At 42.6% G+C, this 24,360-nt stretch overlaps 4 protein-coding genes across 8 annotated transcripts; 2 read left to right on the top strand and 2 right to left on the bottom strand.

The window, feature by feature from the left end:
* Window positions 1-1,462: 1,462 nt before the first annotated feature.
* Window positions 1,463-17,010, bottom strand: nol6 (nucleolar protein 6 (RNA-associated)). Its single transcript, XM_046387022.1, has 26 exons — window positions 16,850-17,010; window positions 16,372-16,584; window positions 16,156-16,272; window positions 15,865-16,044; window positions 15,563-15,731; window positions 15,292-15,426; window positions 14,979-15,142; window positions 14,753-14,873; window positions 14,549-14,607; window positions 14,348-14,449; window positions 14,135-14,250; window positions 13,695-13,872; window positions 13,392-13,514; window positions 12,984-13,132; window positions 9,853-9,928; window positions 9,348-9,488; window positions 9,045-9,162; window positions 8,704-8,858; window positions 8,354-8,517; window positions 7,986-8,138; window positions 7,766-7,863; window positions 7,452-7,576; window positions 4,304-4,393; window positions 3,977-4,177; window positions 3,131-3,232; window positions 1,463-1,857 (listed from the first exon to the last, which is right to left on the bottom strand). Exons 1-26 carry the CDS (start codon window positions 16,886-16,888, stop codon window positions 1,708-1,710), a joined length of 3,438 nt encoding a protein of 1,145 aa, XP_046242978.1. The 5' UTR covers window positions 16,889-17,010; the 3' UTR covers window positions 1,463-1,707.
* On the top strand, window positions 9,881-12,485 carry LOC124058119 (E3 SUMO-protein ligase ZBED1-like). The gene is made up of 2 exons (XM_046387023.1): window positions 9,881-11,658; window positions 11,786-12,485. Exons 1-2 carry the CDS (start codon window positions 10,156-10,158, stop codon window positions 12,332-12,334), a joined length of 2,052 nt encoding a protein of 683 aa, XP_046242979.1. The 5' UTR covers window positions 9,881-10,155; the 3' UTR covers window positions 12,335-12,485.
* A 378-nt stretch (window positions 17,011-17,388) lies between the features above and the next one.
* On the bottom strand, window positions 17,389-20,720 carry LOC124058120 (uncharacterized protein C2orf81 homolog). The gene is made up of 4 exons (XM_046387024.1): window positions 20,256-20,720; window positions 19,332-19,585; window positions 18,544-18,750; window positions 17,389-18,435 (listed from the first exon to the last, which is right to left on the bottom strand). The coding sequence occupies exons 2-4, from the start codon at window positions 19,569-19,571 to the stop codon at window positions 17,635-17,637; spliced, it is 1,248 nt and encodes a 415-aa protein (XP_046242980.1). The 5' UTR covers window positions 19,572-19,585; window positions 20,256-20,720; the 3' UTR covers window positions 17,389-17,634.
* wdr54 (WD repeat domain 54) lies at window positions 20,239-23,885 on the top strand. 5 transcript variants are annotated; one of them, XM_046387025.1, is made up of 10 exons: window positions 20,239-20,379; window positions 20,722-20,995; window positions 21,452-21,514; window positions 21,726-21,792; window positions 21,974-22,030; window positions 22,120-22,247; window positions 22,440-22,540; window positions 22,827-22,989; window positions 23,222-23,296; window positions 23,422-23,884. In XM_046387025.1, exons 2-10 carry the CDS (start codon window positions 20,771-20,773, stop codon window positions 23,551-23,553), a joined length of 1,011 nt encoding a protein of 336 aa, XP_046242981.1. In that variant the 5' UTR covers window positions 20,239-20,379; window positions 20,722-20,770; the 3' UTR covers window positions 23,554-23,884. The 5 variants fall into 5 exon arrangements, with proteins under 5 accessions (XP_046242981.1, XP_046242982.1, XP_046242983.1 ...); XM_046387026.1 differs by having other exon boundaries at window positions 20,336-20,466; XM_046387027.1 differs by having other exon boundaries at window positions 20,341-20,435.
* The last annotated feature ends 475 nt before the right edge of the window (window positions 23,886-24,360 follow it).

Here is a 24,360-nt window from a genome sequence, read left to right as displayed (position 1 = left end):
CCAATATCAAGTTCCTGACAAAATAAATGTGAACTGCTGAGTGACTCATATGGAGGGGGTGGGTTGAATGTGCAATGTCATACACACATACCATACCATAGAGACCTCCCTGTCTAGTACATTTCCATGTTCTCTATAGTTATGCTGGGAAGTAATTTAAAAAAAAACAAAACATTTATCTGTCATTAGCAGACACACAAACACGTACACATCCTGTGGCACAACTGAATACGTCAGCTTGTCAAGAGATTTTTTATAGCCGTGTTGAGCAATTCATCATCGTCTAACAGTGACCATTGGTTATTTTTAGTAATCTGTGAATTTAAAATGTATAGAAACAAACCATGTGTTAAAATATTTACTCTAGACAGCATTAATATCTTGCATTTTGATTTGTCCAAACTTAAAAAAACATACGTTTCTACTAGCAGATTACACCATTGTGTTCAGAGCATAATGTAAAGTACTGCATCCCCCTTCAACTACATTTTATGTGTGCAGTAATCACAACCTTCACGTGCATCTCAGATTTTATTGTCCTTTCATTAACAGGTGGAAGCTGTTCAACTGAAATCTTAGACGAACCTTACAGAGTGAGAAGGAGTTTGTCACGCAACAAGCAGCCGCAAACCACCAGCCAGGAAAAGTACTACTTTCAGTATAACACACAGTTAAACTGTATTTCAATTAAAATTACTCACTTTTAGAAGTGTATATGAAACTGTTTTCTTTCTGCAGTATTTGCATACCGCGAAAAACCAGAGAAAGCTTGTTGCATTACCTGTTAATTGATGATGTTATGCAAGTGCATATCCGCATTGTATGTGAGTTTAATAAACAGAAACAAGTCTAGACTGGAGAACATAAATTCTAAAAGAAATTCCAAGCACCTTGGGTTCTTGGTAATCAGGTGTGTGGCAGTTCTAGAGTAGGGTGTAGGACTCTGTACTCTGTTTTGCACCAGCCGGCAGATTTTATCCATCCATTCATCCACCCATCCATTTTATGCATTGTTGTGGGGCTGGAGCCTATCCCATCTGACAACAGGTGAGAGGTGGGGTTCACCCTGGACTGGTTGCCAGACAATCACATGCAATTGTTACACTAATTTGTAATGTGTTTGTAATCATCACTAAGAAGAATCCACTTTTTACAATTGTGTGCGTGGTGCAACACGTCACCTGCAGTTCCATATCAGGAAGACCAAAGAGCTGGTGTGGTGGACTACCAGCTAAACAAGGCTTCATGTAAAATAGACATTACCCCCCCCAACAAAAAAAAACCCTCTTCAGACCCAGATGTTTCATCAGTCTATAGACTCGTGAGCGCTCTGTTCTTTGGGGCTGGCATCAAGGCAACATTATTCTAGTTTTGCAGAACTCTCATTTATTTTTCAGTATTTTTTTTCCCCATTCCCCTTTTTCGGACTGGTAAGTAGTCGGGCAAAAGAATGAAATATGGCTCAAAAGAATAGATATGCCTTTATTAGACATGATACCGCTTCACCAAAACAAACATGTGGTTGATCTTTAACAGAAACATAATTAAAACAAATATGGTTATCGAGACAATTCACATTTCTATTGTTCTGTTTAAAAATCAGAGAGACACAAACAACAAAGGTATTAATGTAGGTTTTCTGGTGAAAATGTCAGATGCTACAGTCTGATACATTTGGTGAATGTGGTGTGTGGACACGTGTGTTGACTAAAGTGACCATTTTTCAGTCCTGGCTTCCACTGATTTGACCAAGCCCATTCCCATCACCTGGAAGTCTTCCAGTATTGCTTCGACATTGGGAAAGGTATTAGCTTCATCCCCAGTCACCGCCACGCTCCGTGCAGACGCCTGCGACGTCTGTGATGTGTAATGAAAGAAGAAGTCAGGTCACATCAGGTTAGAGCGGTGGATGTTGACACGTGAGTGAAGTGAGGAGGGTGGAGGTGAAGCAGACGCATGATAGAACACAGCAAACAGTGCGGGGGCAGGTTTCAGAAAGCAGGTTTACCAGACTCTGAGGTTAAACCTGAACTTGAGATGGAAAACCTTTCAGATCCAGAACAGCTGATCAGAAATAGTTCTGTCAAGTCTGAGTATGTTCAAGCCATCGATCATCAAAAAAGCCATCCAGTGGAGTGAGAAGCATGAATGCATGCCAGTGCAGACCCTGACATTTAGCTTAAAACGCAGGAGCAGAGAAAGGACTCAGTAAGTTAACACCATTACATTTTAATTCAGCATAGCCAACTCAATCATCACTTCACTGACTTGAATTTCCATAATGGACGATTAAGTGCTGGAAGCCTATTGTACGTTACATACTCAGCTGAAACCTGACAGGGACAAAACGCAGGTGGCAACACCTGAAGATGAAAATATGGATCAAAACAGCTGAGATTATTTATGAACCTATGATTGTAAAGTCTGATTCTGCCCATTTGCAGTTGAAAAAGTGTCTGGTTTCAGACTGACTATAAATTTTTAGACATCTGTTTTACATTTAAAAATCAACAACAAGTAAATCTAAAGACTAGAAGAATCCTGAAATCTTTTCAGCTGTACCACAACCATCCCCTCTCTGAAGTATTCACATAATCTTCAACATGATATACTACCTACAAAAGGAATGTTGAATCAGTGCGGCCAGTCACAAGCCGATAGAAGAATGTTCACTGATCAGTATCTTGTGTCTTGAAAGTTTCATACAGATTGTTTTATTTAAGCAGCGATTGCTACAGTAACGCACTGTAAATGTTTCAGTACAGATGCACTGGTTAACACCCTGACAGCTGCCTTAACGTCCCCACAGTCACACAGCTATAAAGGATAATGTAACAGTGCTATTCAGACTGGTGTGCCACACAGCCCCTTCAAGCTCAGCAGGAGGAGAGGAGTCAGCGAGACAGTTTTGGAGTTAGCAGACCATCGAGCAGGTTTACGCTCACAGAGTACGTTACTGCAATAACTGCCCCAGAGTTGAAGTTTCTTCTCTCCTTTTGGAATGAAACATCCCTTATCTCAAGGTTAACAACAAAGTTTTCACTAAACCTGCTTTCTGAATCAGAGCCCAGGAGACTTTCCTTCTGTACTGATGGTTTTGAACAGAGAACATAAGAGACTTACGGCCTACCTTAAAGGGAACTGGAGTGAAGGCCTTTGGCTTCCATAAAACTGCAATCACTGTTCCACCATAGGGATCACAGAAGAAGAGTGCCAGGTCTCCAAAAGCATCCTGAAAATATATGGGATTAGGCAGGTTCAGGACAGAATCCTCCGTATTGCCCATTAAAACCTGTTAAATTTCATGCTAAAATGTAATATTTAATTACATTTCAAAGCAAAACTACACATCAGGGAACCTTTGCTTTCTCCACAACTTGTTTGATCAGCTTAGTCTTCTAATCAGCTTTGATCCATAATTAAAGACTAGAGGTGTAGACTTGCTCATACAACGCACAACAGACACGTATTGGCTGCATAACGCAATCCAGGTTTCATCATGTTATTGGGAAACTATGAGAAAGAACAGCGAAATAATAACAAGTAATAATAACAAGGCAAAACCCTGTCTGATAAAACACCCCGTAACGTATGAGTTATGTGCAGGAGAGTGTGCGGAGAAGGTGAAAAACATGTGCAATACACGGTTAACTCCTGAAGGAGAGGAGTTCTGAGAATTCATCATCATTGTTTCTAAGAAATCTACATTACTAAAGTTCAAACTGGGCCTGTTGTTGCTTTGTGAACAATGCGGGTACAGCCTATGTTTCACTAAGTGTTTATATTCTCCAGTATGAATTTTTATTTCCAGGAAGCAGCTGGATATCACAAAGAATATGCCACTGGCCTCAACGGCTTAAGCTGAGACTTGCGTGAATGGGTAAATCCTGCCTCACGGCTTTCCTTTCGTCCTGTGTCAACAAGACGCTATTAACGCCACACCTTCCTTTCGACAACCCTAACAGGCAAGACTTACTCTGAGTTCTGCCAGGTAGAGCGACACGGGGCTGTAGTCGATGACAGGCAGGGCCCCTCCAGACTGGGCCACGCTGCCTGTCATGATGCCCCTGCTGAAGGTGACAGCGGGGGGGTCTACTGCCTGGCTGAGCAGGGGAACCTGCTTGGGGTTCAGGTGAATCAACACATCGTAAGCATCCAGAGGCGGGCGCATGACCACCTGCACAAACACAGAGGAGTGCGTCACATGGCTTACATTTTAAAATCATAATTCATTCAGACAGGGGTCCAGACATTGGAGGGGAGAGTAAATGAGAGCTTTCAAACATTTTTTTTATTTACTCACCCTCACATCTTGTATCTGGCCACCATCCATCAGCTGCTGCTCCAATACCTTAAGACTCTCTGCAGCCAGCATGACGGCACGCTGCAGCATCTGAAAACACAATCAAAACATGTTTCCAATTGACATAATCTGACATAGCATACAATATACGGTTTCTGTTGTAAGGCTATTAATTATCTCCTCCAGGCACCAAGCTTTCGGTCATGTGCATGCAAGTCCATCCACAGATGATCTCACGTAGTACGGGGAATAAAATATTTTTGGTGCACATTTATGACTGAGTGCTCAAGAACTTCTCATGATTGAACTGACTCACAATTTTTGGACAATCTATTTTATGTACTGCCGTTTCATACCGTCACTGTATTTGTCATTTTACGATATGCATTACAACATAGCAAGACTCTTTCAGCAGTCGGCAGAACTAAAAACTGCTGCAGGCAAAACCTTGTCGCGGCTCAAAAACTGGCAACCAAAGAAAAGTTTCGTCTCATCATGAACCAAAGCATCTGCAGGCTAATTCCATAGCCGGCATGTTGCTATCCACTAAATGTAAGCATGATACGAGAAATAAATCCCTGTTGTTGTTATAACTCAGTTTAAAGATTGAAGTCTTTTGATGGTAAAATGTTCTAAATAAGTAACTTTTAAACTGAAAATGTATTGGGTTTATTTTCCCATTTATTGTTCCCATATCAAGTTACAATATAATTACATTTTATGCAAAACTGAGACTACACTATGCGAAAATGCTTATAACTTTGTGTACATTTATATCAGAAAACATACTATTGCATACGAAAAGAATTCATTTGAAACTGTGCATTTCTCGTGACAGCTGTTCATCTGTTACCTCTGATATGTCACCCTCCTCCCACCAGACTACAGGTGATGATTTATGCTCTATTGAGTGCACTTTCCTTTTTAACACTAAAGGATAAGCAATTTCCAGGAGCACATAAATGTGAGCAGCAAGTGCAGACAAGAACACGAATCACATTATATAGAGTGATATCCAGCAATTGTTTAAAGAGCGTTACTAGGAGCCGCCTAAAACGTTTGTTGCAGCCCATCTGATTAAAGCACACCCTGATGTTCGTTTGCACGAGTTCAAGGGGTCACGAAGACACACAGCTGGATCGAGACACACAGTATGAAGGATTATGTCAGGAATTATGGCTTGAAGTAACTGAAGGTCCTGTCAACCCCACACACGGCATCCCTTTCAATGGCATTAAATTACATAACAGCTAGAAAGCGTGATTATTTCATAATGGTGAGAGAACTTTTTTCTTGCCCCACACATGTACATGTACTGTAATGATCCCAGGTGTACCACTATGTGCCAACTCTTTTGTCACCTTTCTGTTTAATGCACTTAAATAGTTAAAGTGAGTTTCTTCCTACTGAAAACAAATTCTCCTCAAACTCATTTCAGCGTTCAGGACAAATTAAGAATTCGCTTTCCTTCCAGTACAACAGTCATGTTTTTTGACCACTATCAGACCAATGATCCAGATGATAATCAATGTTCATTAATCAAATATCTTGTAATTCCAACAAACTCGAGCTTTCTTTGGTGTTCCAGTTAAAACTCATGGTACTTACAAGGTTAATTAACATGTCTGTGGAAAATTTATGAACGTCAAATGGTTCAAAATAACTTTTGGCTCTCTGCCTTCCTTACACATTTTCCAACAAGTCTCACTGACAAAGGAAGACTGGTATCATTATGTGGAAGTCGAGCATGTCGATGCCCAGGCCTGTCAAGCCTACCCAGAGTACTGCATCTGGGTGGCGTAGGAACTTTGGCAATGGAAAGCACCTTGAACAGTTTGCAAATTTCCCCACTGCGGGTTTAAAGAATGTTTATTTTAACTCAAATGTTCATTTTGTTAGCTGACTGACTTCATCATGGGCTGCCCCCTTGTGGCCATTCAGAGGCACTGAGACAACTGAAAACACACTCAACCAGGAACATTCACTCGCGACAGCTGTTTGTTTTGTAACTCCCTTTCACTTCCTGAAGTCGGTGAATGTGAGCAAAAGAATTCAACAATTAACTCATATGTGCAACTCCAGCTACAAGACCAGGTTCAATGTAAAAGAGTGCTGACCACTTGAACATGAAAGAAGCCCACGATGACGTCTCTGTCGGGACGTCACAGGGCACAAAGTTCCTGCTCTCGGCCACCATATAAAGCAGGATGCTGGGAGAGGCTCGTGTTGTTGGGGGAGTGAGGTGGGCAAGCACAGGAAGCTTATCTGGGTCAGCTACACACCATGAGAAGTTGGTGTGTGTACCTTTTCTGTACACTACTGTGTACCACTGGACTCTTTTACAGCTATGGTCACGTCCAGACAGAGGAATACAAAACTAAATACTTTCCTTATTTCACTACGACAGAAGACGGCAATGAAAAGCAACTGGTGAGCTACCCCTGATGGTGCTTTCAAGGATGTTTGGAAAGTTGTTGACATAATTACTGATGTAAACATTCATGACAGATGGAAATTCTTCAGAATGCTGTTTATTTTTTTTGATATTGGGATTTTATTTTAATGTTCAGTCAACTAATACAGGAGAATTGTGCATTTTCAGATCAATGACTTACATGAAGTTTTGGAAAGACTTCAGAACAATGAATTTCCAGTTCTAAGAAAAAAGCACGGCTATCTGCCTGTGGTATGTAACCCATCCGGAATTATCTCAGTTTCTAAGAATCACTCTAGTCAACCTGTTCAGAGACATTTACTGCTCACTTACAAAGAGTAAATATGTAACCACTGTCTTACTTTGGTTTCACCTCTTTTCAGTGTGATCCAGGAGACCAGTGTGCGCTAAGGAGAGGCTCCAGAATTGGGAAACTATGTGACTGCTCTCCACCGAGAACATGCAACTCTTTTCTACATCGTTGTTTGTGATTCTCTCTGTTTGTTACAAATCTGACAAAGGAGATAGTAATTTTTACTATGTTTCTGTCCATCTTTTTGATGGTGCAGTTCTCAAACATTCCTTTTTTTATTTTATTTTTTCTTTCTACTGACCAATTGTAATATTTTATCATTTTTAAATTCAGTATTGAGTGCTAATCTATTAAATGTGTTGTTGTGTGGGTTGTCTACTCGTATTTGTGTGTCTACTGACCTGTACACTAGGTGCTCTCTTGGTCCACATAGATTGTTTTTTGTCTTTAGGTGTTGCTATAAACATGACAGGCAGAGACTCCCTGGAGGCCATGAAATCATTCTTGATCTCTGTGTAGTCCACAGCTACACGTGACAAAGAGGAGAACAACAATTCAGTTTGGCGTTGAGGCAGCGATGCACATGAGCAGGATGTTAAAGCATGTTGAGTGCGTGTATAAAAAGAGGTCAGAGGGAATTTGTTTGTGTGACACAGCAGGAAAAGGGGTGTGTGTGTGTGTGTGTGTGTGTGTGCATGTGTGTGAGAGCGCTTGCCTGTGAGCTGGTTGTTGAGGTTTACTACCAGCGGGTTGTTCCTCCAGTCAAAGGAGGAGAGCAGATGAAGGAAACGAAGGAAGCCCACCTGAGGAGAACTGGGAAAGACGAAGAAATTCATTCACATGACCTACTGAACGAACAAAGGGAAGTTTTAAAAAAAATAAGACTGAGGAGGTGGACAGACTAAATAAAAGAAAAAGTGGGAGGCAGTAGTTACCCTGGAGGAGTAAAGGGTGCAGGCTGCAGGAAAAGCGACGCCACCAGCAGGTCTGCTGTGTCCTCTGTAATGTCATCACTGAAGAGCTGAGCGCCCAGCCAGCGTTTGGCCAGGCGACACACTGTCCCGAAACATGGGTGCTGCTGCTGGAGCCTATAAGCAAGATGAAGTAAAAAATAAAAATAAAAATGAGGAATGGTGCGTGGAAGGCAAGCAAAATAACAAAAAACAAAACAAGTTGAAAGTAGGACAGAAGTTAAAAAACTAAAAAAAACTGTTCAGAGTTAAAAAAGAGAGGAACCAATAGGAACCCACCAACTGTAAGGCCCTCACACAGGTACTACTTTGTGTTACGGTTTGAATTTTACCCATGCAATGTGCTAGTGAGTAGAGGCTTGTGAATGGTGGCCATCTCCAGAGACTGAGCCTCCTCGTTGTCCCTCACAATCAGCAGCCCCTCGGGGTTCATGCTCTCTCTCAGCACCTGAGGCTCCCGATGGTACGCCACCTGGATGCGAAACACGAAGCCATCCTGGATACACAAAGGGAGGGAAACAACACTACATAGATTACCAAAACACTGTGAACTGGGATTTTTTTTTAATAAATGTTGCCAAAACTTGTCTGGACGTACCACAAAATAATAATTAGATTCTAAAAAAAATGTTTTATCTTTAACATAGATGTGTGGGTAACATACATAAACTCAAAAACATACCTTCCACACATCGAGATGTGTGGGGCAGGGCCTGCATGTATAGTTATGGTGTTTCTTGAGTAACTCTCCCAAGCGGATATGGAAGGCAGTTCGGATATGGCGGATGGCGAGGCGGTCGTGAGGCCACTTTCCACTCCCCTCCATGTGACAGATCACTGCAAGAACCAGGTTACCAGATCGTCATCAGAGGCTGCACAGCTAAATGTCTGTGGTTAAGAGGCTGTCATTTTCCTGCTTGGAATACATGAGCTGTAATTCAATTATTTCACAAATTCATAAAACATTTTCCATGGCAGAGTTGCAGAACTTCTCACTTTGTTGCTGGTGGATGAAACACTAACCTGTGATAGGTGTGATATAAGCAGGACAGGGTTTGCCTTCCTTTGGCACCAACGATCTGGACGTCTTTTCTCGGTCAAAGAAGGAATAGTCCAGCTTCACTGGCACAGGGGGAAAGACCTGCAAGACACAGCTGAAATGTCAGAACAATCATACAGCCAAATTCAGTTTATAATTAACAATACCTGTAAATAACCTAACAAAATGAGTTGCATTGTGGTGGTTAAGCAGAAATACTTTCACGTTACTACTGCTTGCCATTGCGTTAATGACAGCAGGTCCCTATTAGGACTAAGAGGTTTCACCTGTGTGTATCTGAGTGCAGGGTGGGATCCTTGCACTGCTGTAATGGAGAGAGGCAGACCTTCCAGCCTCCACAGTTTTCTACTCAGGTCATCATAGGACTGAACCACCAGTAAACTCTCCTCCTCACCAGTGCTTGGTACCTGAAGAACATAAAGCATGTCAAACAGATGCTCTATATACAGAGTCAGCCAAAATAATAATGCATGTTTATTTTTTTCCTGATGCGTGTATACATTATTTTGGCTGACCCTGTACATATTAATACATAGAATATTTATGTAGTGACAAAACCGCAGGTCTAAACAACTTTTTATCAAACAACAAGCAATAATATAACAATTATGGTAGTAAAGGACAAAATATAGATTCATCACACCCTTAATTACACGACCTTAATAAAACAGAAACAATTTACTCAACAAAAAAACAAAAAAGTTCAAAGAATATTAAACACACAGCACATTAAATTAATCTCACAGATTTCGTTTTAAACTTGGCCGTTACCTCACTTCCCGTTTTGATGACGTCATCCACCATCGCCCCCACGTATCGCACGCAGGATTCGGGAACATCTGCATGCCTGGTGGATAATAAACATTATTTTCTTTTTAAATACAGCGAAATTGTACCTACATGTAGCCCTCTGTCATATTCTCTTAGTGCATATACCGAAGTGAAATAGGTCACAAACTGGCCTTTTATTGCCCCCAAATGCCCATGTTGCGTTAACAGTCGGCGCTAACCTTAGCTAGCTTGCTAGCGTCAAAAAAAGATTTTCGGGTCCGTCATTAGCCAGCTGCACAAAACATGAAGCGCACGGGGAGGAGACGGAGCTCTGTTTGGGACTGCTTTGAGCAGGTGGGGAGCTTCGTCCGCTGCACGAAATGTCACGCTACGCTGAAGTACTGCGGCGGAGCCACCAGCTCCATGATCAACCACATGAGCCGGCACCATCAGTCAACGACGCCGCTAGACGAAGACGAGAAACCGGTGATTTGTACCGTCCAGTGCATCGAGGAGGACACCGCGAATTCGGACATCATGCAGGTTGCTATCATGTCTCCCAACATGAGCATTAGCAACGTTAGCACCCCCGCTGAGCGTGACTACGGAGAGAGGAAGCGCCTGAAGCGGAGCTCTGTTTGGGACATTTTCGTCAAAGTGGACGACGAGGTTCACTGCACGATGTGCGACACGAAGCTGAAGTACAGGAGCAGCACCACCAGCATGATGTACCACATTAAAAACAAACACCCGGACACCATGCCGAATGACGGCGTGTCACTGGCGACGCATGCAGAGGTCACTGAGCTTATCTCCAGAATGATAGAGAAGGACATGCTTCCCATCAGCATGGTCAGTGGGGAAGGTTTTCGCGAGCTCCTTGCATACACTGTGCACAATTATAAAATGCCATCTGCTGGAGATATTACACGTCTAATTGAGAGCCATTTCCACGAGAAGACGGAGGAGCTTGTGGGGCAGCTCGGTAAAGTGGAGAAAGTGGCTCTCACTGCTGATTTCTGGACAGCCCTCCCATATCAGAGGTACATGACAGTTTTCTGTTCATTCATAACAGAGGACTGGCAGGGGAGGTCGGCTGTGCTACAGACACACAAGCTATCAACAGACAGCCACCTAACCACAGCCACTATCACAGAGAGGCTTCTTAACACTGTTCAGGCCTGGGGCATTGCTGGGAAAGTGACGGCGTGTGTTCATAACAACACACACAACATTCCGCCAGCTCATGCGCGCACCCACGTCACCTGGGACTACGCCACCTGCTTCGCCACCACGCTGCAGCTCGCTGTCACTGATGGGCTGAGTGAGGATCTGGTCCGCATCATTGCTGCCGCAGGGAAACTAGTCAAGCACTTCAATCACAGCATGCTGGCAAGCGAGGCCCTGGAGCAGAAGCAAGTTCAGATGTGCCTGCCACAGCACAAGCTTATCCAGTCGAGCAAAGCCAGATGGGACACGATCTGCGATATGTTTGAGCGGCTACTTGAGCAACGGTGGGCAATTAAAGCCGTCCTTTCTGATCGCACAATCACCAACAGGCAGGAAGCCCAGACACTTGAAATTGAAGATGACTGCTGGCAAATAATTGAGAATTTCACACCTGTGCTGGCGACGCTGAAATGGGCAACAACAGTCATATCTGCTGAAACAGAAGTGTCCATTTCAAACATCTACCCAATCACGTTCAGCCTCATTCAGACCCATCTTGTGCCCAAAGAGAATGATGTTGAACAGGTCTCTGAGTTCAAGCTGAAAGTTCAGAAGTCACTCAGAATTCACATGGAGGTAGGTGTAAACCATTTTGCTTTGACTGGAGTATACTGCATTTGGCAGTGATGATTAGGGTTGATGCTGTTAAACAATCTGCATATTATTACATTTCTTTATCAACGTTTTATATTACTGTTTGCAGGTTGACTCAAACGACCTCGCCTCCAAACCAGCTCTTATTGCCTCGATGCTGGACCCGCGTCACAAGCATCTCAGCTTCCTGACACCAACGGGGAGACTAGCTGCAAAAGTTAAACTGCACGAACTGGTTTCAAAATTAGATGCGATAACTGCTACTGTGGGCCCAAAGGATGAACAGCAGGAGACCCTGATCACACCTGATATTAGCCAAGTGGCTCTGCCCTCACAAATGAGAAGTGACACCAAAAACACCATGATGTTGCTCCTGGGAGACAACTACAGTTCCTCGTATGCCACGGACTCTGAAGCTCAGGTAGACTACTACTTGAGAGACATCGCTCCCTCGTTGGACATAAACCCTTTAGATTGGTGGAAGGTAAACGGACCAAGATTCCCCAAACTGGCCACTCTGGCGAGACACTTTTTATGTGTGCCTGGGGTGTCACTGCCGTCTTTGTTGTCAGAAGCTGGACAAACATTTGCCACAATGCGAACGCGACTGAGCTCAGAGCATGTTGACATGATGATCTTTGTAAACAGAAATACATAACACGTATTAGATGATGCGAAATGTGCACTAGAGAACAGGTTACTCTAGGTCAGTGTAGGTCAGGCTAGGTATACACCGAGATGCCACTGAAGTCTGATATGTTGTATATGCTGCTACTAATAAATGCTACAGTCTTTTTCTGTGAACAAAAGTTTTCCCCTTCTGCAGATGCTGTGAGCTGAGCTGCAGTCAAATACTTCACTGTACCCATAAAAACAATCATTTGTCTCATTGCCTCTCTTGACTTGAGGGCTGACACTCCCGGCTGAAAGCAGCAGGCAGTAAGCCAGCTGTAAAATTATGTCAGCAGTGTCTGAGTAAACACCTGGTGGGCACAAATCCTTTCATTCAACAAAACACATTGGGCAAGTGTCACGTGGAGGCTGCTAAAAGTGTGTCATAATGCCTGTGTTCCATAAGACAGGCATTACATTTCGTGTATTTTCAGCAGACTTCTTACATTAGTCTAGAATTCAAGAAAAAAACTATGAGAGGGGGGAAAATAACTATCAGCGGTTTGTTCCTTTCTGATACCACACTGAATATTTGTATTATCAGTACGGCTAAAACTGACTGACTATACTAATCACTACATTATCAGTATTACTGTGATGTCTGTCTGTATGCTATGTCAAGATAAAACACGTACAGTTGAAGCAAGTGTGTGATGATCTGTCTGGGGACCAGCTGTTTTTGGCACATGCTCTCTCCGTCCCACAGCACAGCCTCAGTGATGGCACCATCCTGGAAGCGACGCAGCTCTGAGCGGGAACCCCACAGCTGACGAAACTCGGCAGCCTGGCAGGAGACCACCGTGTTGTTAATAATGAATCCTTGCACGAGCATGCTAACACATAAATGATCAAGGAACATGTCTATGAAACAAACTGTTTTGCACCATTATGTGACCAAATATTAACCATATAGCAAATGACAATCTGTTGTGTTCATAAATGCGATATGAAGTACTCATTAAGTGAAATGACCCTTGAACCCCAGTGGAGAAAAAAGGAAAGAAAACACTCTACACACAGAAAAGAGAGGCAGGTGAGGCTACCTTGGGGCTGTCTGCAGGTGGGCCTCGTTCAAGGACAGACGTCGCCAGCTCCGGCCTCAAGAGCAAACCAAAGGAGAGAGGAGGTTGGGCTTTGTGTTTTGGAGCTTCACTCTCTACAGACCACTAAAAAAAAAAAAGAAATGATGCAAGTTTAGCAAATTCAGTGTTCTTGACTCATTCCTTTGTGAAACACTTTGAAACCAGTGAGTTGAAAACATATACTGATATAGCAATACTATTAATAACTTTGTTGACAGTAGCTGAGGCTAATTATGAAATTAACTGAATGTGAACCTTTCCCACCTCTGGGTCAGGAGAGAGGGAGTGAGTGAGAAGGTGGATCCTTTGGCCCAGTCCTCGCTGAAGCAGAGACAGAATGTAAGGAAGAACAGTGTGGACATAATTCCCACTGTGGTCCATCAGCTCACTGAGCAGATTCAGTTTCTTACAGCTGGACTGAAGTTTCACCAGCTCACATAACCTGTGTTTGTGGGTGGGAGATGAAAAGCACAAATCAGAAGAGCTGACAGATGGGTAAGGATATTAAGTGACATTAAGGGCCCTGACGATAACGACGTGTTTGAGAAGGAAACATTAATGGAAACTAGCTGGGATCTGCCATCAACAATGAAAACTGATATGTGTTTTCAGAGGGGGTGTAAAATTAAGCTGCTGATGTGCTACACAGTAATAAGAACTGTGCAACTGGTTTTGGTTGCATTAGCTGATAATCGGAGCCATACTGGAATATGTGGTCGCTTGTCCTTATCATGGGTTTGGGTGTCATGAGGAGGCTGTGGAACCCATCCACCGTCGGGTTGTCCCAGAACTGCATCGACACAGACGCCTCGTGCTGCAGCTGAGAACCGGTTTTAAAATGGTCAAAAACTGTTGCTTAATCTCACCATGGAAAAACTGATACTGTTGGAACTCCCGTTTGTTTTTACAGTATTTACCTGTTTGTAGGTACAAGCAGTCATGTCAGCGCACATGTTGAGGTGTCCTGAAGGGTCGACAAACACAACCTGGAAAGCATTGTGGAAGTCGGCCAGAGATGGCTGCAGAGAAACAATAATGGTTAATTTTGGAGATCAACCAAGATGTGAATACTCTACAGAGATGGATTTACTGTTTTAAACTGGAACTAGACCACTCACAGCTGTAGAGTCAGGATCTTTGGCCAAGCTGATTCCATTCACTGTGAGGTCTGTGGATGCTACAATTTTAGGACGAGAGGTGAGTACGGTAGGTTGCAAGATATTCAAAACAACTTTAAGCACATTTCCCATATTGTTACACTATGTACCATATCATTCATTAAACTACTAAAATGTGGTTTAGTAGATTTTACATTTCATTACCCAGGAAGTTCAAGCTGTTTCGAAGCAGATGATAGGCTGTCATGGTGTTACTGATTCTGTGAGTGCTCAGAAGATAAGCCAACAGCATTGAAGTCAGGAATCCACTGAAACAACCAGTACCCTATAGGACATTGAGAGAGCAATACAGACGTTAGTGAAATGAACACTGTCACAAGACTGACGAATAAATACTACTAATAATAAAGAGTAATTGCAAGCCTCCTACCTGGTCGAGCTCTCTTTGACGAAGCCAGACTTTGAGTAAAGCCACCCCGTCAGCAAACGCTGGGCACTGGGAGCTGACGGCAGAAAGAAACTGGAAGTGAGCCCTGGGAAGTAAATCTCCCAGAACAGAGCTATTGTAGTGTGGAGTGGGAGGTTCGCTGCTCTCTGTAACAAGAAAAAGAAAGGAAAAAAATTGGTCTTGATTAAAGTGATTTTTCAGTTGAATGCTCATTGTCTGAGAAAAAGAGACTGAAGGTTACAAGCTAATTGTGATGAAGACTATTTCAAGAACTGTCTGTTATGATTACTCTTACCAGACAGGGAGTTCTGCAGTCCAGTGTACCACTGTGTCCGAATATTATTCTTCTGGGGGTGGAAACGACTGGGCTTGAAGAATCCAGGCGGCAGACAGGCATGAACACGAACAGTGAAGCTGCAAGAGTCTTTACCTGAAAAATGGGAAAAAAATCCTCAACCTTTCTGTCTCACAATCATAACCCCACAAAAGTCTGTGATAAATAAATTCAGTGCTCTTGCAGATTGTTAGTATTTTGCAGAACATGCAGGAAATTACAATTTAAATACCTGGAGGGGTCAGCAGCAGAACGGGGCGGAGACGATTCCCATGGAGACAAGAAAAACGCACAGTCCCAATGTCAGAGCAGGACATGAGATGCTGGGCCAGACCTGCCAGGTAGAGAGCCCTTTTCCTTGGATACCTCTGGTTCATGACATCCTTCGGGTGGAGGACATCCTAATAACAGAGAGATGAGCAGAAAGAATTCTTTTATAAGCTGATGTGTGTATTGAGATGTTACACTGACAGCTGCACGACGCTCCTAATGGCTTGGGACAACATACTGAGGAAAAAAGCAAGGGTGACTTACAGGTGGGATTGTAACAGCCAGGTCCACCATGATGCGTGGTTTGGTGCATGTGCCCAGCGGGTAGCTGCCAATCAGATCGACCAAAGCAGGAGGTGCCATATGGAACTTGCCCTTTGTTGTTTTGGGCACCAGGAGGAAAGGCACCTTAACTGCGCCAGACAGCCATGACAGGTCACTTACCTGAATTCAGAGATTGAGTGAAAGATGTAGTTACAGGTTTCTGTGAGATGAATGGAGCTGAGCCTCTATGCCCAACCGTGAAGGTTTTCTTACAGTTAGGCTAAGACTTACCTCAACCTCTGGTGACTCTGGCACAGTCTGGAGCAGCTTGGTGACAGTCTGAATGAAGAAGTCTATTTGCTGTTTCCTGCGCTCACTCAGGGCGACCTCTTTCAGCAGCTCTTCCATCTGTTATTGGTGACAGATTACAGACATTTACGAGGGGTGTGTGAAAGCTTGTGTCGTTACTGTTTAAATGCGATCATGTCAGAAAATCAGAGGTCTCACCTGCATTTTGAGCAGGCTGCAGTGAAACAGGCTTTCCGCCTCCTTCAGCTGGTTCAGCTCCTCTGCTGAAGGAGGTCTGTACAGATCACTTCGTGACAGCTTCACCGGGCGATAGACCACCTCATCCGCTCCAGCCTCCTCAGGTTTGCTCCTTTTGGCTTTAACGGGACCCTCATCTTCCTCCGTCTTATCAACGGGATCTGAGAAAATCATCTGTGAAATAACAACGGCCATGTTAAACGTTTAATCTGAATTCTATTACTTGTAAGGACTCAGACTTATCATGCTGATAAAAGCTGACGCTACTTGAATTTAACTTTTGCAATTCGGTTAGACACAGCACATTAATCAAGTCATACCGATGTAACGTACTATTCAAAATTGTGGGAAAAGCACGCAAGCAGCACCCGTGAACCACGGAGCAAACATGTCTCGCGTATTAAGCAGCTAAAATTACGAAAAATGTCGCTCGTCTTACCTCTCCTGGATCCTCCGCAACTGCCTGTTTCTTCTTCATGTCGGGTCTGCTTTTGATGATTTAACAGATTAGATATTTTCAACACTTTGAGAATTACTGCTTTACCTTCATAGCGCTCTCACATGTGCAATGGGTTAGCTAAACTTGCTACCATGCAAAATATTTCTCTGATTGGGGTAGAAGCGGAGAGAATCAAAGGTGATTGGTCCGCTGCTCGCCGGCTTCAGCAAGATAGGTTGCACGAGCAGTCTCTCGTATGGTGACTGTGATTGGTGCTCTAGAGGCACAGGGGCGTTGCACTTTGATACATTCAGTCCGGGCTGTAGATATTCTTCTTTTATTGCCATTTTTCATTCATATCACTACACATATGTGGCATATAGTTTGGCTGACAGTTGCTTTTAGGTACACTTAGCTAAAATGAAAACAGTTTACCCCCGTTGCTATTCATTGGCTGGCCAAAATAATAGGAACACCTCAGTGTAACGTAACCAATAAGAACCGTACGTTAAAACCTTCATGAAGGTAAGACTTATTGCAAGACCGTTGTATTTATTATTATAAACTAATATCAAAGCAATGGCAATGCATACATTGTATTCACAGTTCAGGCACTATTTTTATAACATGTACAGTGGATCTCACTGTTGTATTGCCAATATAGAATAGCAAAAAAAAAACACAAAAATGAATTGAGTCATGTTTTTTACATGTCCAGTATCCTCACAGCTCATCTTGTAGCTGACATATAAAGCTCATTCTCCTCTAAATACAGATACAAACATTTATTTATCAATCAACGGGGTGACTTGAGGTGGTGGACCGGCGGTAACCTGTTCAACTGAATACAGTGGCACAGCTGTTTCACTTTGTATCGTCCTCAGCTTGGTAGACCAAACAGGAGAGTTAAATTTGAAAGAGTTATTGTCAGCTGTCTGGGGATCCAGGAGCGAAACACCCTTGGCCAACTCCATTGTGTCCAGTCTCAGAGGCCCAGAATATGATATTCCTTGCTTTGTATGTCTAGAAGGAGACATCTGTGGCTGGTCTGTGGAGTTGGTTAGTGGCTTCAAGGAGGTTACTGTCCACTCAGTTTGCTGCTTTTTATATCTTTGCTCTAGTTTGGATAATCCACTTAGTTTCTTGGTGTTGGATTTTGAGTGGTTGTTATCTAAAATCTCATATTGCGGCAAGACGCTGTGTCGGGGCAGGCGGGAGGGATCAAGCCTTGGTATATGGCGGTAGTCCTTTTTGTGAAATGATGGTCCAGCTGTACTGTTACAAACAGAATGTGTCTCACGTTTATTCACTATCTTCACATTCTTTTTTTCTGCTGAATGGGACATGGGTGGCAGCAATTTGCCTGGAACAGGCTTGGGAGGTAAAATAATCTGTTGTTTTCTCTTTTGATCAACTTGTGGTGAGAGTCGAGGACTGGGTATTTTATAGCGCTTGTCCAGGACAGGCCTCCAGGGACTTGTTTCCTTTTCAGATTGCTTTGGAGATCTGTTTGTTTGTTCCACAGCATTACATTGCTGGTTGACTGTTGGCTCTGTTTGTGCTGGGATCCGGCCAATGTCAATTTCCTGTCAGAAACAAATACAGAGATATATATATACTGTAGACATGGGTACACATAACCACTTGCTTTAAGTTTACGGAGGAGATTTGCAGAAGACACATATCAAGAGTACCTGCTGTGAGGCGGGTTGAGGTTTAGGGACAACATTTACAACAGGCACACATCCTTGAGCCCAAGCATCTGAAGTTGCTGGCATAGGCTCTGTGTCTTCTGTTTTAGATGCTTCCTCTGGTCCTTCCCCTTCATCTAGACACACAATTTGCTGCTCAAGAATCTGTGTGAAGTAACTCTCGGCCCAGGATGCAGAAAAAGGTGCTATCTTGAGGGCAAAGCCGGGAAACATTATGGGTATTATATTTATTATATTTGTGTGGTTAAAATGAATAAAAGCAAGATACACTATGTAAACAGAAGTATTGGGATACCTGACCATTAGACCAACAGGGGCTTCAATAACATTGTATTCTAAATATATAGACAGCTTAGCAGCTGTAATGGTTTCGACTCTCCTGGGAAGGTTTGTTTTTGCCCAGTTATGCAGTAGAGCATTTGTGAGGTCAGACACTGATGTTGGATCAAAAGGTCTGGCTCACAATCTCCGTTCCAGTTCATCCCAAAGGTGTTGGATGGGATTGAGGTCAGGGCCTCAACAAACTGTTGCCACACAGTTGGAAGCATAGCATTGTCAAAAATGTCTTGGTATGCTGAAGCATTAAGATTTCCCTTCACTGGAAATAAGGGGCCGAGCCCAACCCTTGAAAAACAGCCGCATCCCAATACTTTTGTTTATATAGTGATAATTTTAATTTTACTGGTCCTTCTAAAAGTCTGAGCCAGTCAGATGATGTTCACATTGAAGTGAAGTCATTATAAAATGCACATATGCCTTTTAAGTATTACCTGTCTTTCAATGTACACCTTCAAGCAGCCTTCCATGACTTTGCTCAGCAGTTCCTCCATGATCTCCCCCACGGTCTCATCTGCATCCTCCTTAATCAACATATCTGTCCACTGGGCCTGAGTTATGTGACCATGGATAATATTGTTAACTTCCAGGTCCTGCACCAGAGGAGCGGTCACCTGGATAGATGACTTAGACCTACGCTTGTCAGCTTGGTTCTTGGATGCAGAGCGGGGCATCTTTGGCTCGGAGACTGGTGTGACATATGAAACACAAAATGATTGAAAAACAATAAGAATAATAAAATAAAAAAACAAGGGTCTTTAAAACGATGAAGTATTTGATATATTCACTGGGCAATATATAAAAAAATAAGTTCCCATCAGTAAGCATGTTACTGTGAAGAGGTCATATAGTAAACATTAGCACACTCTGGTGGTTATGATCGGACATAACACTTTCATTTGTCCATGGGAACTTTATTTTTACATGAAAATAATCATGTTTGGTTTGCATTTAGTTCTTGCAGACTTTAAAGACTTTAAACAGTAAATACATGGTAAATAAAGATTTTTCTGTGTGAGTGACACAAACTCCTGCTACAGTCAGTCAGTGTCACACACATATTAATTTTGAAAAGAACAGTTTTTACACAGTATGTGATTTGTTGGAAACACCACGTGTATTTACATCACAAAACAACGAGAATCTATGAGACTGTGTGTAAGGAAATTATTTAGTGTGGAGTTCGTCTTTACTTACTTCACCATGTTGTTTAGAAACCAAAGAACAATCATATGCCTACCATTTCATTTAAGATAATTATACTGAATTAAAATGGCTACACAGATCAGCATTCGGCCGCTACGGTTAACCCATAATGATTCTCATAACATGAGAATCTCAAATGTTTAAAATCTTACCTTTACCCTCGTCTTTGTATGTCTTACTGTTCCATTTAGTCTACCGTTTCCCAGCAACTGAGCACGCAACGATGACGTAATACGTAGAGGTGGCGTGGTCTCTATGGCTGCGGAGGACGCGGAGGTAATCCTGTTGCTAACAAGAGCGGTGAAAATGCCTCGTTCCCGTCAACTTTAAATGTAATGATCGATTACGACAGCACCGATAGAGGTCAAACCAACTGTTATATGATCTAAAGCGTGAAAGTGTCTGCAGTTTGTCACACAAAAGTAATGGTGTCCTCTTTTTTGCACTGCGTTATTGCAGTTGCGTTCTCGCTAATAGTTAGCTTGCTGCTAATGTTAAGTACTTAAGGTTATCATTTGTTACCAAAATAACAGTATGCGTTTTAACGAAACTGCTAATTTAACCTAACCAGACTCTAATTGTGTTAACCTTTCTTTTGTTCTCTTTGACTGACATCAGACTATCCACTGCCATTTAATAAAGTGCGCTGTTAAGGGAGGACTGCGCGATGTATCACAAAGAAAAGAGCATCCAGATCAAAAACAGCGCATCGGCGCTGTACAACAACCTCGGCGTGCTGCGCATCGCCCCGCGGCGCCTCACATACTTCACGGTGGTCCATGCTAACGTGGTCAACATGGTCAGTGCCTCCTGGGACGGTCTCGACTATTCCCACCGGCAGCTGCAGTCGAAGGAGCCCAATGTCGCCACAAGCACATCGCTCATCATGCAGGTCAGGGCCACAGTGCAGCGTTTCGCAGTGTGTCCTTAACGTCCTCAGGCAGGTGAAAGCAGGTGGAACAAGATATGACTGTGGTCCCTGGGGAACTTTCACTGGTCTCCAGAAAAGTTCCACTTCATGTTCCTTCTGTACGCACGGCCTGTGTGCAGACGCGTTGTGTTAGGCCAAGGGACCATTTTTGTGTACTGTGTACTGACTTTGACATGAAACAATGAGAACTATAATGACTCTTAATAACGTGAAGGTGTGTGTATTAATCAGAGGAACAGCATAGGAATTACAGCCCCATTTATAAATAAAGCTAAAATCTATAAAATAAATCTGTCCCCTGTATTACTGAATGGGTTCTTGGCAAATATAAAAGTGTGAATTTAAACTTTGTTTTTGCTAGTCTTTTCCTTTGGCTGTATCATAAAAATGAAGAAGACTTCTGTTTTTTTGTAACAGGCTGCATTTTGTGTTCTGCCCTCTCGTGATCTGCTGGTGGTGACCTCTCAGAAAGGCATCCAGGTGAGTTTGTTCTCAGTCATTTGCATTCACTGCATTTGGAGGAGGCTGCCACTCCTGCTTCTTCTAAATTGAAAGTGAATGTGATCTTATAATTGGCACAGGGGTCCAGACTGAAGTGTGTTGAGTATATTTTTTTTAATGTAAAGCTAAACAAAAGTATCAGTGAATGCGTTTGTGCAACCTTTTACTTACATTAAATCCATTGTTTTAGATGTATGAGTCTGATGGCTCCATCATGGTGTACTGGCATGCACTGGACACTCCAGAAACACCAACAGGTAAACATACATTTAAACCATCAAATGCTGTCCTGTCTCAATTGTTTGTATAAAAGCTTTGAACTTCTGGTTTTTCTCACCCTCACTTTTGTACACATGTTCATTTATGTATGTTGTGTTTGAGAGACTCCAGAGCTTCGTACCAAGCCTGGTGCACTCACAGGACTTATTTGTGTCCCAGCTCAGGCCGTGTTTGCTCGAGGGATATCGGCGGTGTGGGACAATTTCATATGTGTGGGTAAGTACTGAGTGATGTTATTTATAGGTAAATTCAAAATAGATGGCATAACTCTTCCGTGTACCGTCCCTTTCTCTCTTTCTCTCTAGGTGTTTCATCTGGTGCAATTCTAGTATTTGATGTTCCCAGTAAAGGCAGTAATATCACCCTGTCTGAGGTCCTGGAGGAGCATAAGGAGTCAATCACTGACATGGCCTCAGAGTGCTCAGGCAGCCAGGTGCGGCGTGTGTGTGTGTTCGTTCAGTGTATGCATTGTCTGTAGTCTGTCTGTCTGAACCTTTGTTGATATTTTGCCATGAATGACAGACTACCTACATAAGCCACTGCTTTACACAATACTTCTAGGAACTGCAACCGTTTTATGATTTGCGTAATCCCTTCTGCTCTGTTGTTGTCTCCCTCCCCTCAGGAGTGCATAGCTGATCTGGTCAGTGCAGATGATGGGGGCAGCCTTTGTGTGTGGAAGGCTGGGGAGGAATTTCAGCTGCTCAACAAGATCTCTGGCTTTGAGTAAGAAGTAAATCGCATTGTAGTTTTGTGCCTTTGGTGTAAAATGTAAAAATGTTGCAATGACAGCCAACTGTGACACAGTGCGATCTCACCTAACCTTAAACCCCTCTCCTCCAACCTTAACACCCCTCTTTCTATTTCTGCTTCTTCATTCATTCATATATTTATCTACATTATGATCTTTTCCACTGTCTTAATTTCCCCTCCTCCCTCGGTTCTAATATCCATTATCTTTTCCCTTTGTTTCATGATGGCAATGATCATCCATCTTCCCCACTGCTCTCAGTATGAGCTGCTCATCTGTCAAGCTGTGGAAAGGTACAGTGGTGGCAGGTTACGGCACAGGCCAGATTCGTCTCTACGAAGCAGTGACGGGAATTCTGCATGCTGAGGTCAACGCTCACGCTCGCTGGATATACTCTCTGGATATTGCTCCTTTTTCTGGGCTGGTGAGTTGTATAAACTAAACAGATAACAAAGTTGTTTTTGTTTACACTGACAGTTCAGTTGTTGGAATTCATCATTTGAAATGACAAATACAGCTTAAAATAAGACAGGATTTCTATTTTTTTAGTCAAAGATGGTAATTGTGTAATTAAAATTATTAACAGATAAGATTATTTATACTGTGTCATTCCACTGATTTTTTTTGAGTGATTTTTTTTTTCTTCCGTGCTTTAGCTTCTGTCTGCTGCTGAGGACTCTCTAGTCAGGGTGTGGCACTTGACAATGACCCCGGAGACCAACAGTGTGGAGGTAACTGGTCTTAGATCAGAATAACACAGTTTATGGTAGTTTCCCATGTGTTTAACTTATATCAGGTTATTTCTCTCTTACTTGTAATGAAACCCTGGTTGTGAGTTTTCCTCATTTCCTCTCAGGTTGCCCATTTGCACAATGAGTGTGTGACGGACACCCAAATCTGTGGCGCCAAGTTCTGTGACGGGGATGGTTATGCCTTTGCAGTGACGGGCTATGACCTGAGCGAGATCATCCGCTACACGCAGTCGTAGGACTTTGCTTTCATTGAGACTTAGTGTAATGGCTGTGAATTTGGCTTATTGTCTCTGGAAAGATACGAAGTCCCATAGAATGAAAAGTGTATTTAACATGAAGCATTTTTTTCTTGGCATTCCTGCCTCTGTATTGACAAAGGACATTAGTATATAACAAAATAATGGGGAAAGTAATATGTTAAAGTTTCTATAAATATTTTAGGTACAAATGTTTATATGTATGTGAATGTGTAACTTGAAGAAGTAATAAAATATTCTATTATTCTGTATGACATAATGTTTTTATTTTTTCTGACATATTAACTGTACCAATAAACACTTTTTATAAAAAAAGCTGTTGTGTTTGAGTCTTAACTTTTGCACTTCACAAATGTACCAATAGATGGGGATGTGGGCTGATTATGTGTGAGCAGGGTGCTTACAGTGTAGTGCGAACAGAGTTCATTAGAGGGCAGGGTGGAGATGCCTAAAATGGACTGAGGTGAATGAACCTTTGGAGGAAGTCCACTTTATGCCTGGACCACTTACTGTATGTCAGCCAGTAAATATGGGCACAGAGGAGGGTCATAAACATTTTCTTTTCACTGTGTTAACGGATTTCTGACATCACCTCGCATCACCTCATCTCATCCAGCCATGTCTTTATAACTTGAATTTTACTTTTATTATTTTTTATTTTATTACTTTGGGGGTTTTTTTCACTATAATTTTAAGACACCTTCATTTGAGCCAGGTGTATTTTTTCCACATGATGTATTTGCTCCCCCTGCTTTTCTGGCCTTATTTATTTTGTTTTTGAGAAAA

Source organism: Scatophagus argus, chromosome 4, assembly GCF_020382885.2.
Source record: "Scatophagus argus isolate fScaArg1 chromosome 4, fScaArg1.pri, whole genome shotgun sequence".
NCBI lineage: Eukaryota > Metazoa > Chordata > Actinopteri > Scatophagidae > Scatophagus > Scatophagus argus.
The sequence above is the reverse complement of the archived record's forward strand: the minus strand, read 5'-3'. Positions and strand labels throughout refer to the sequence as shown.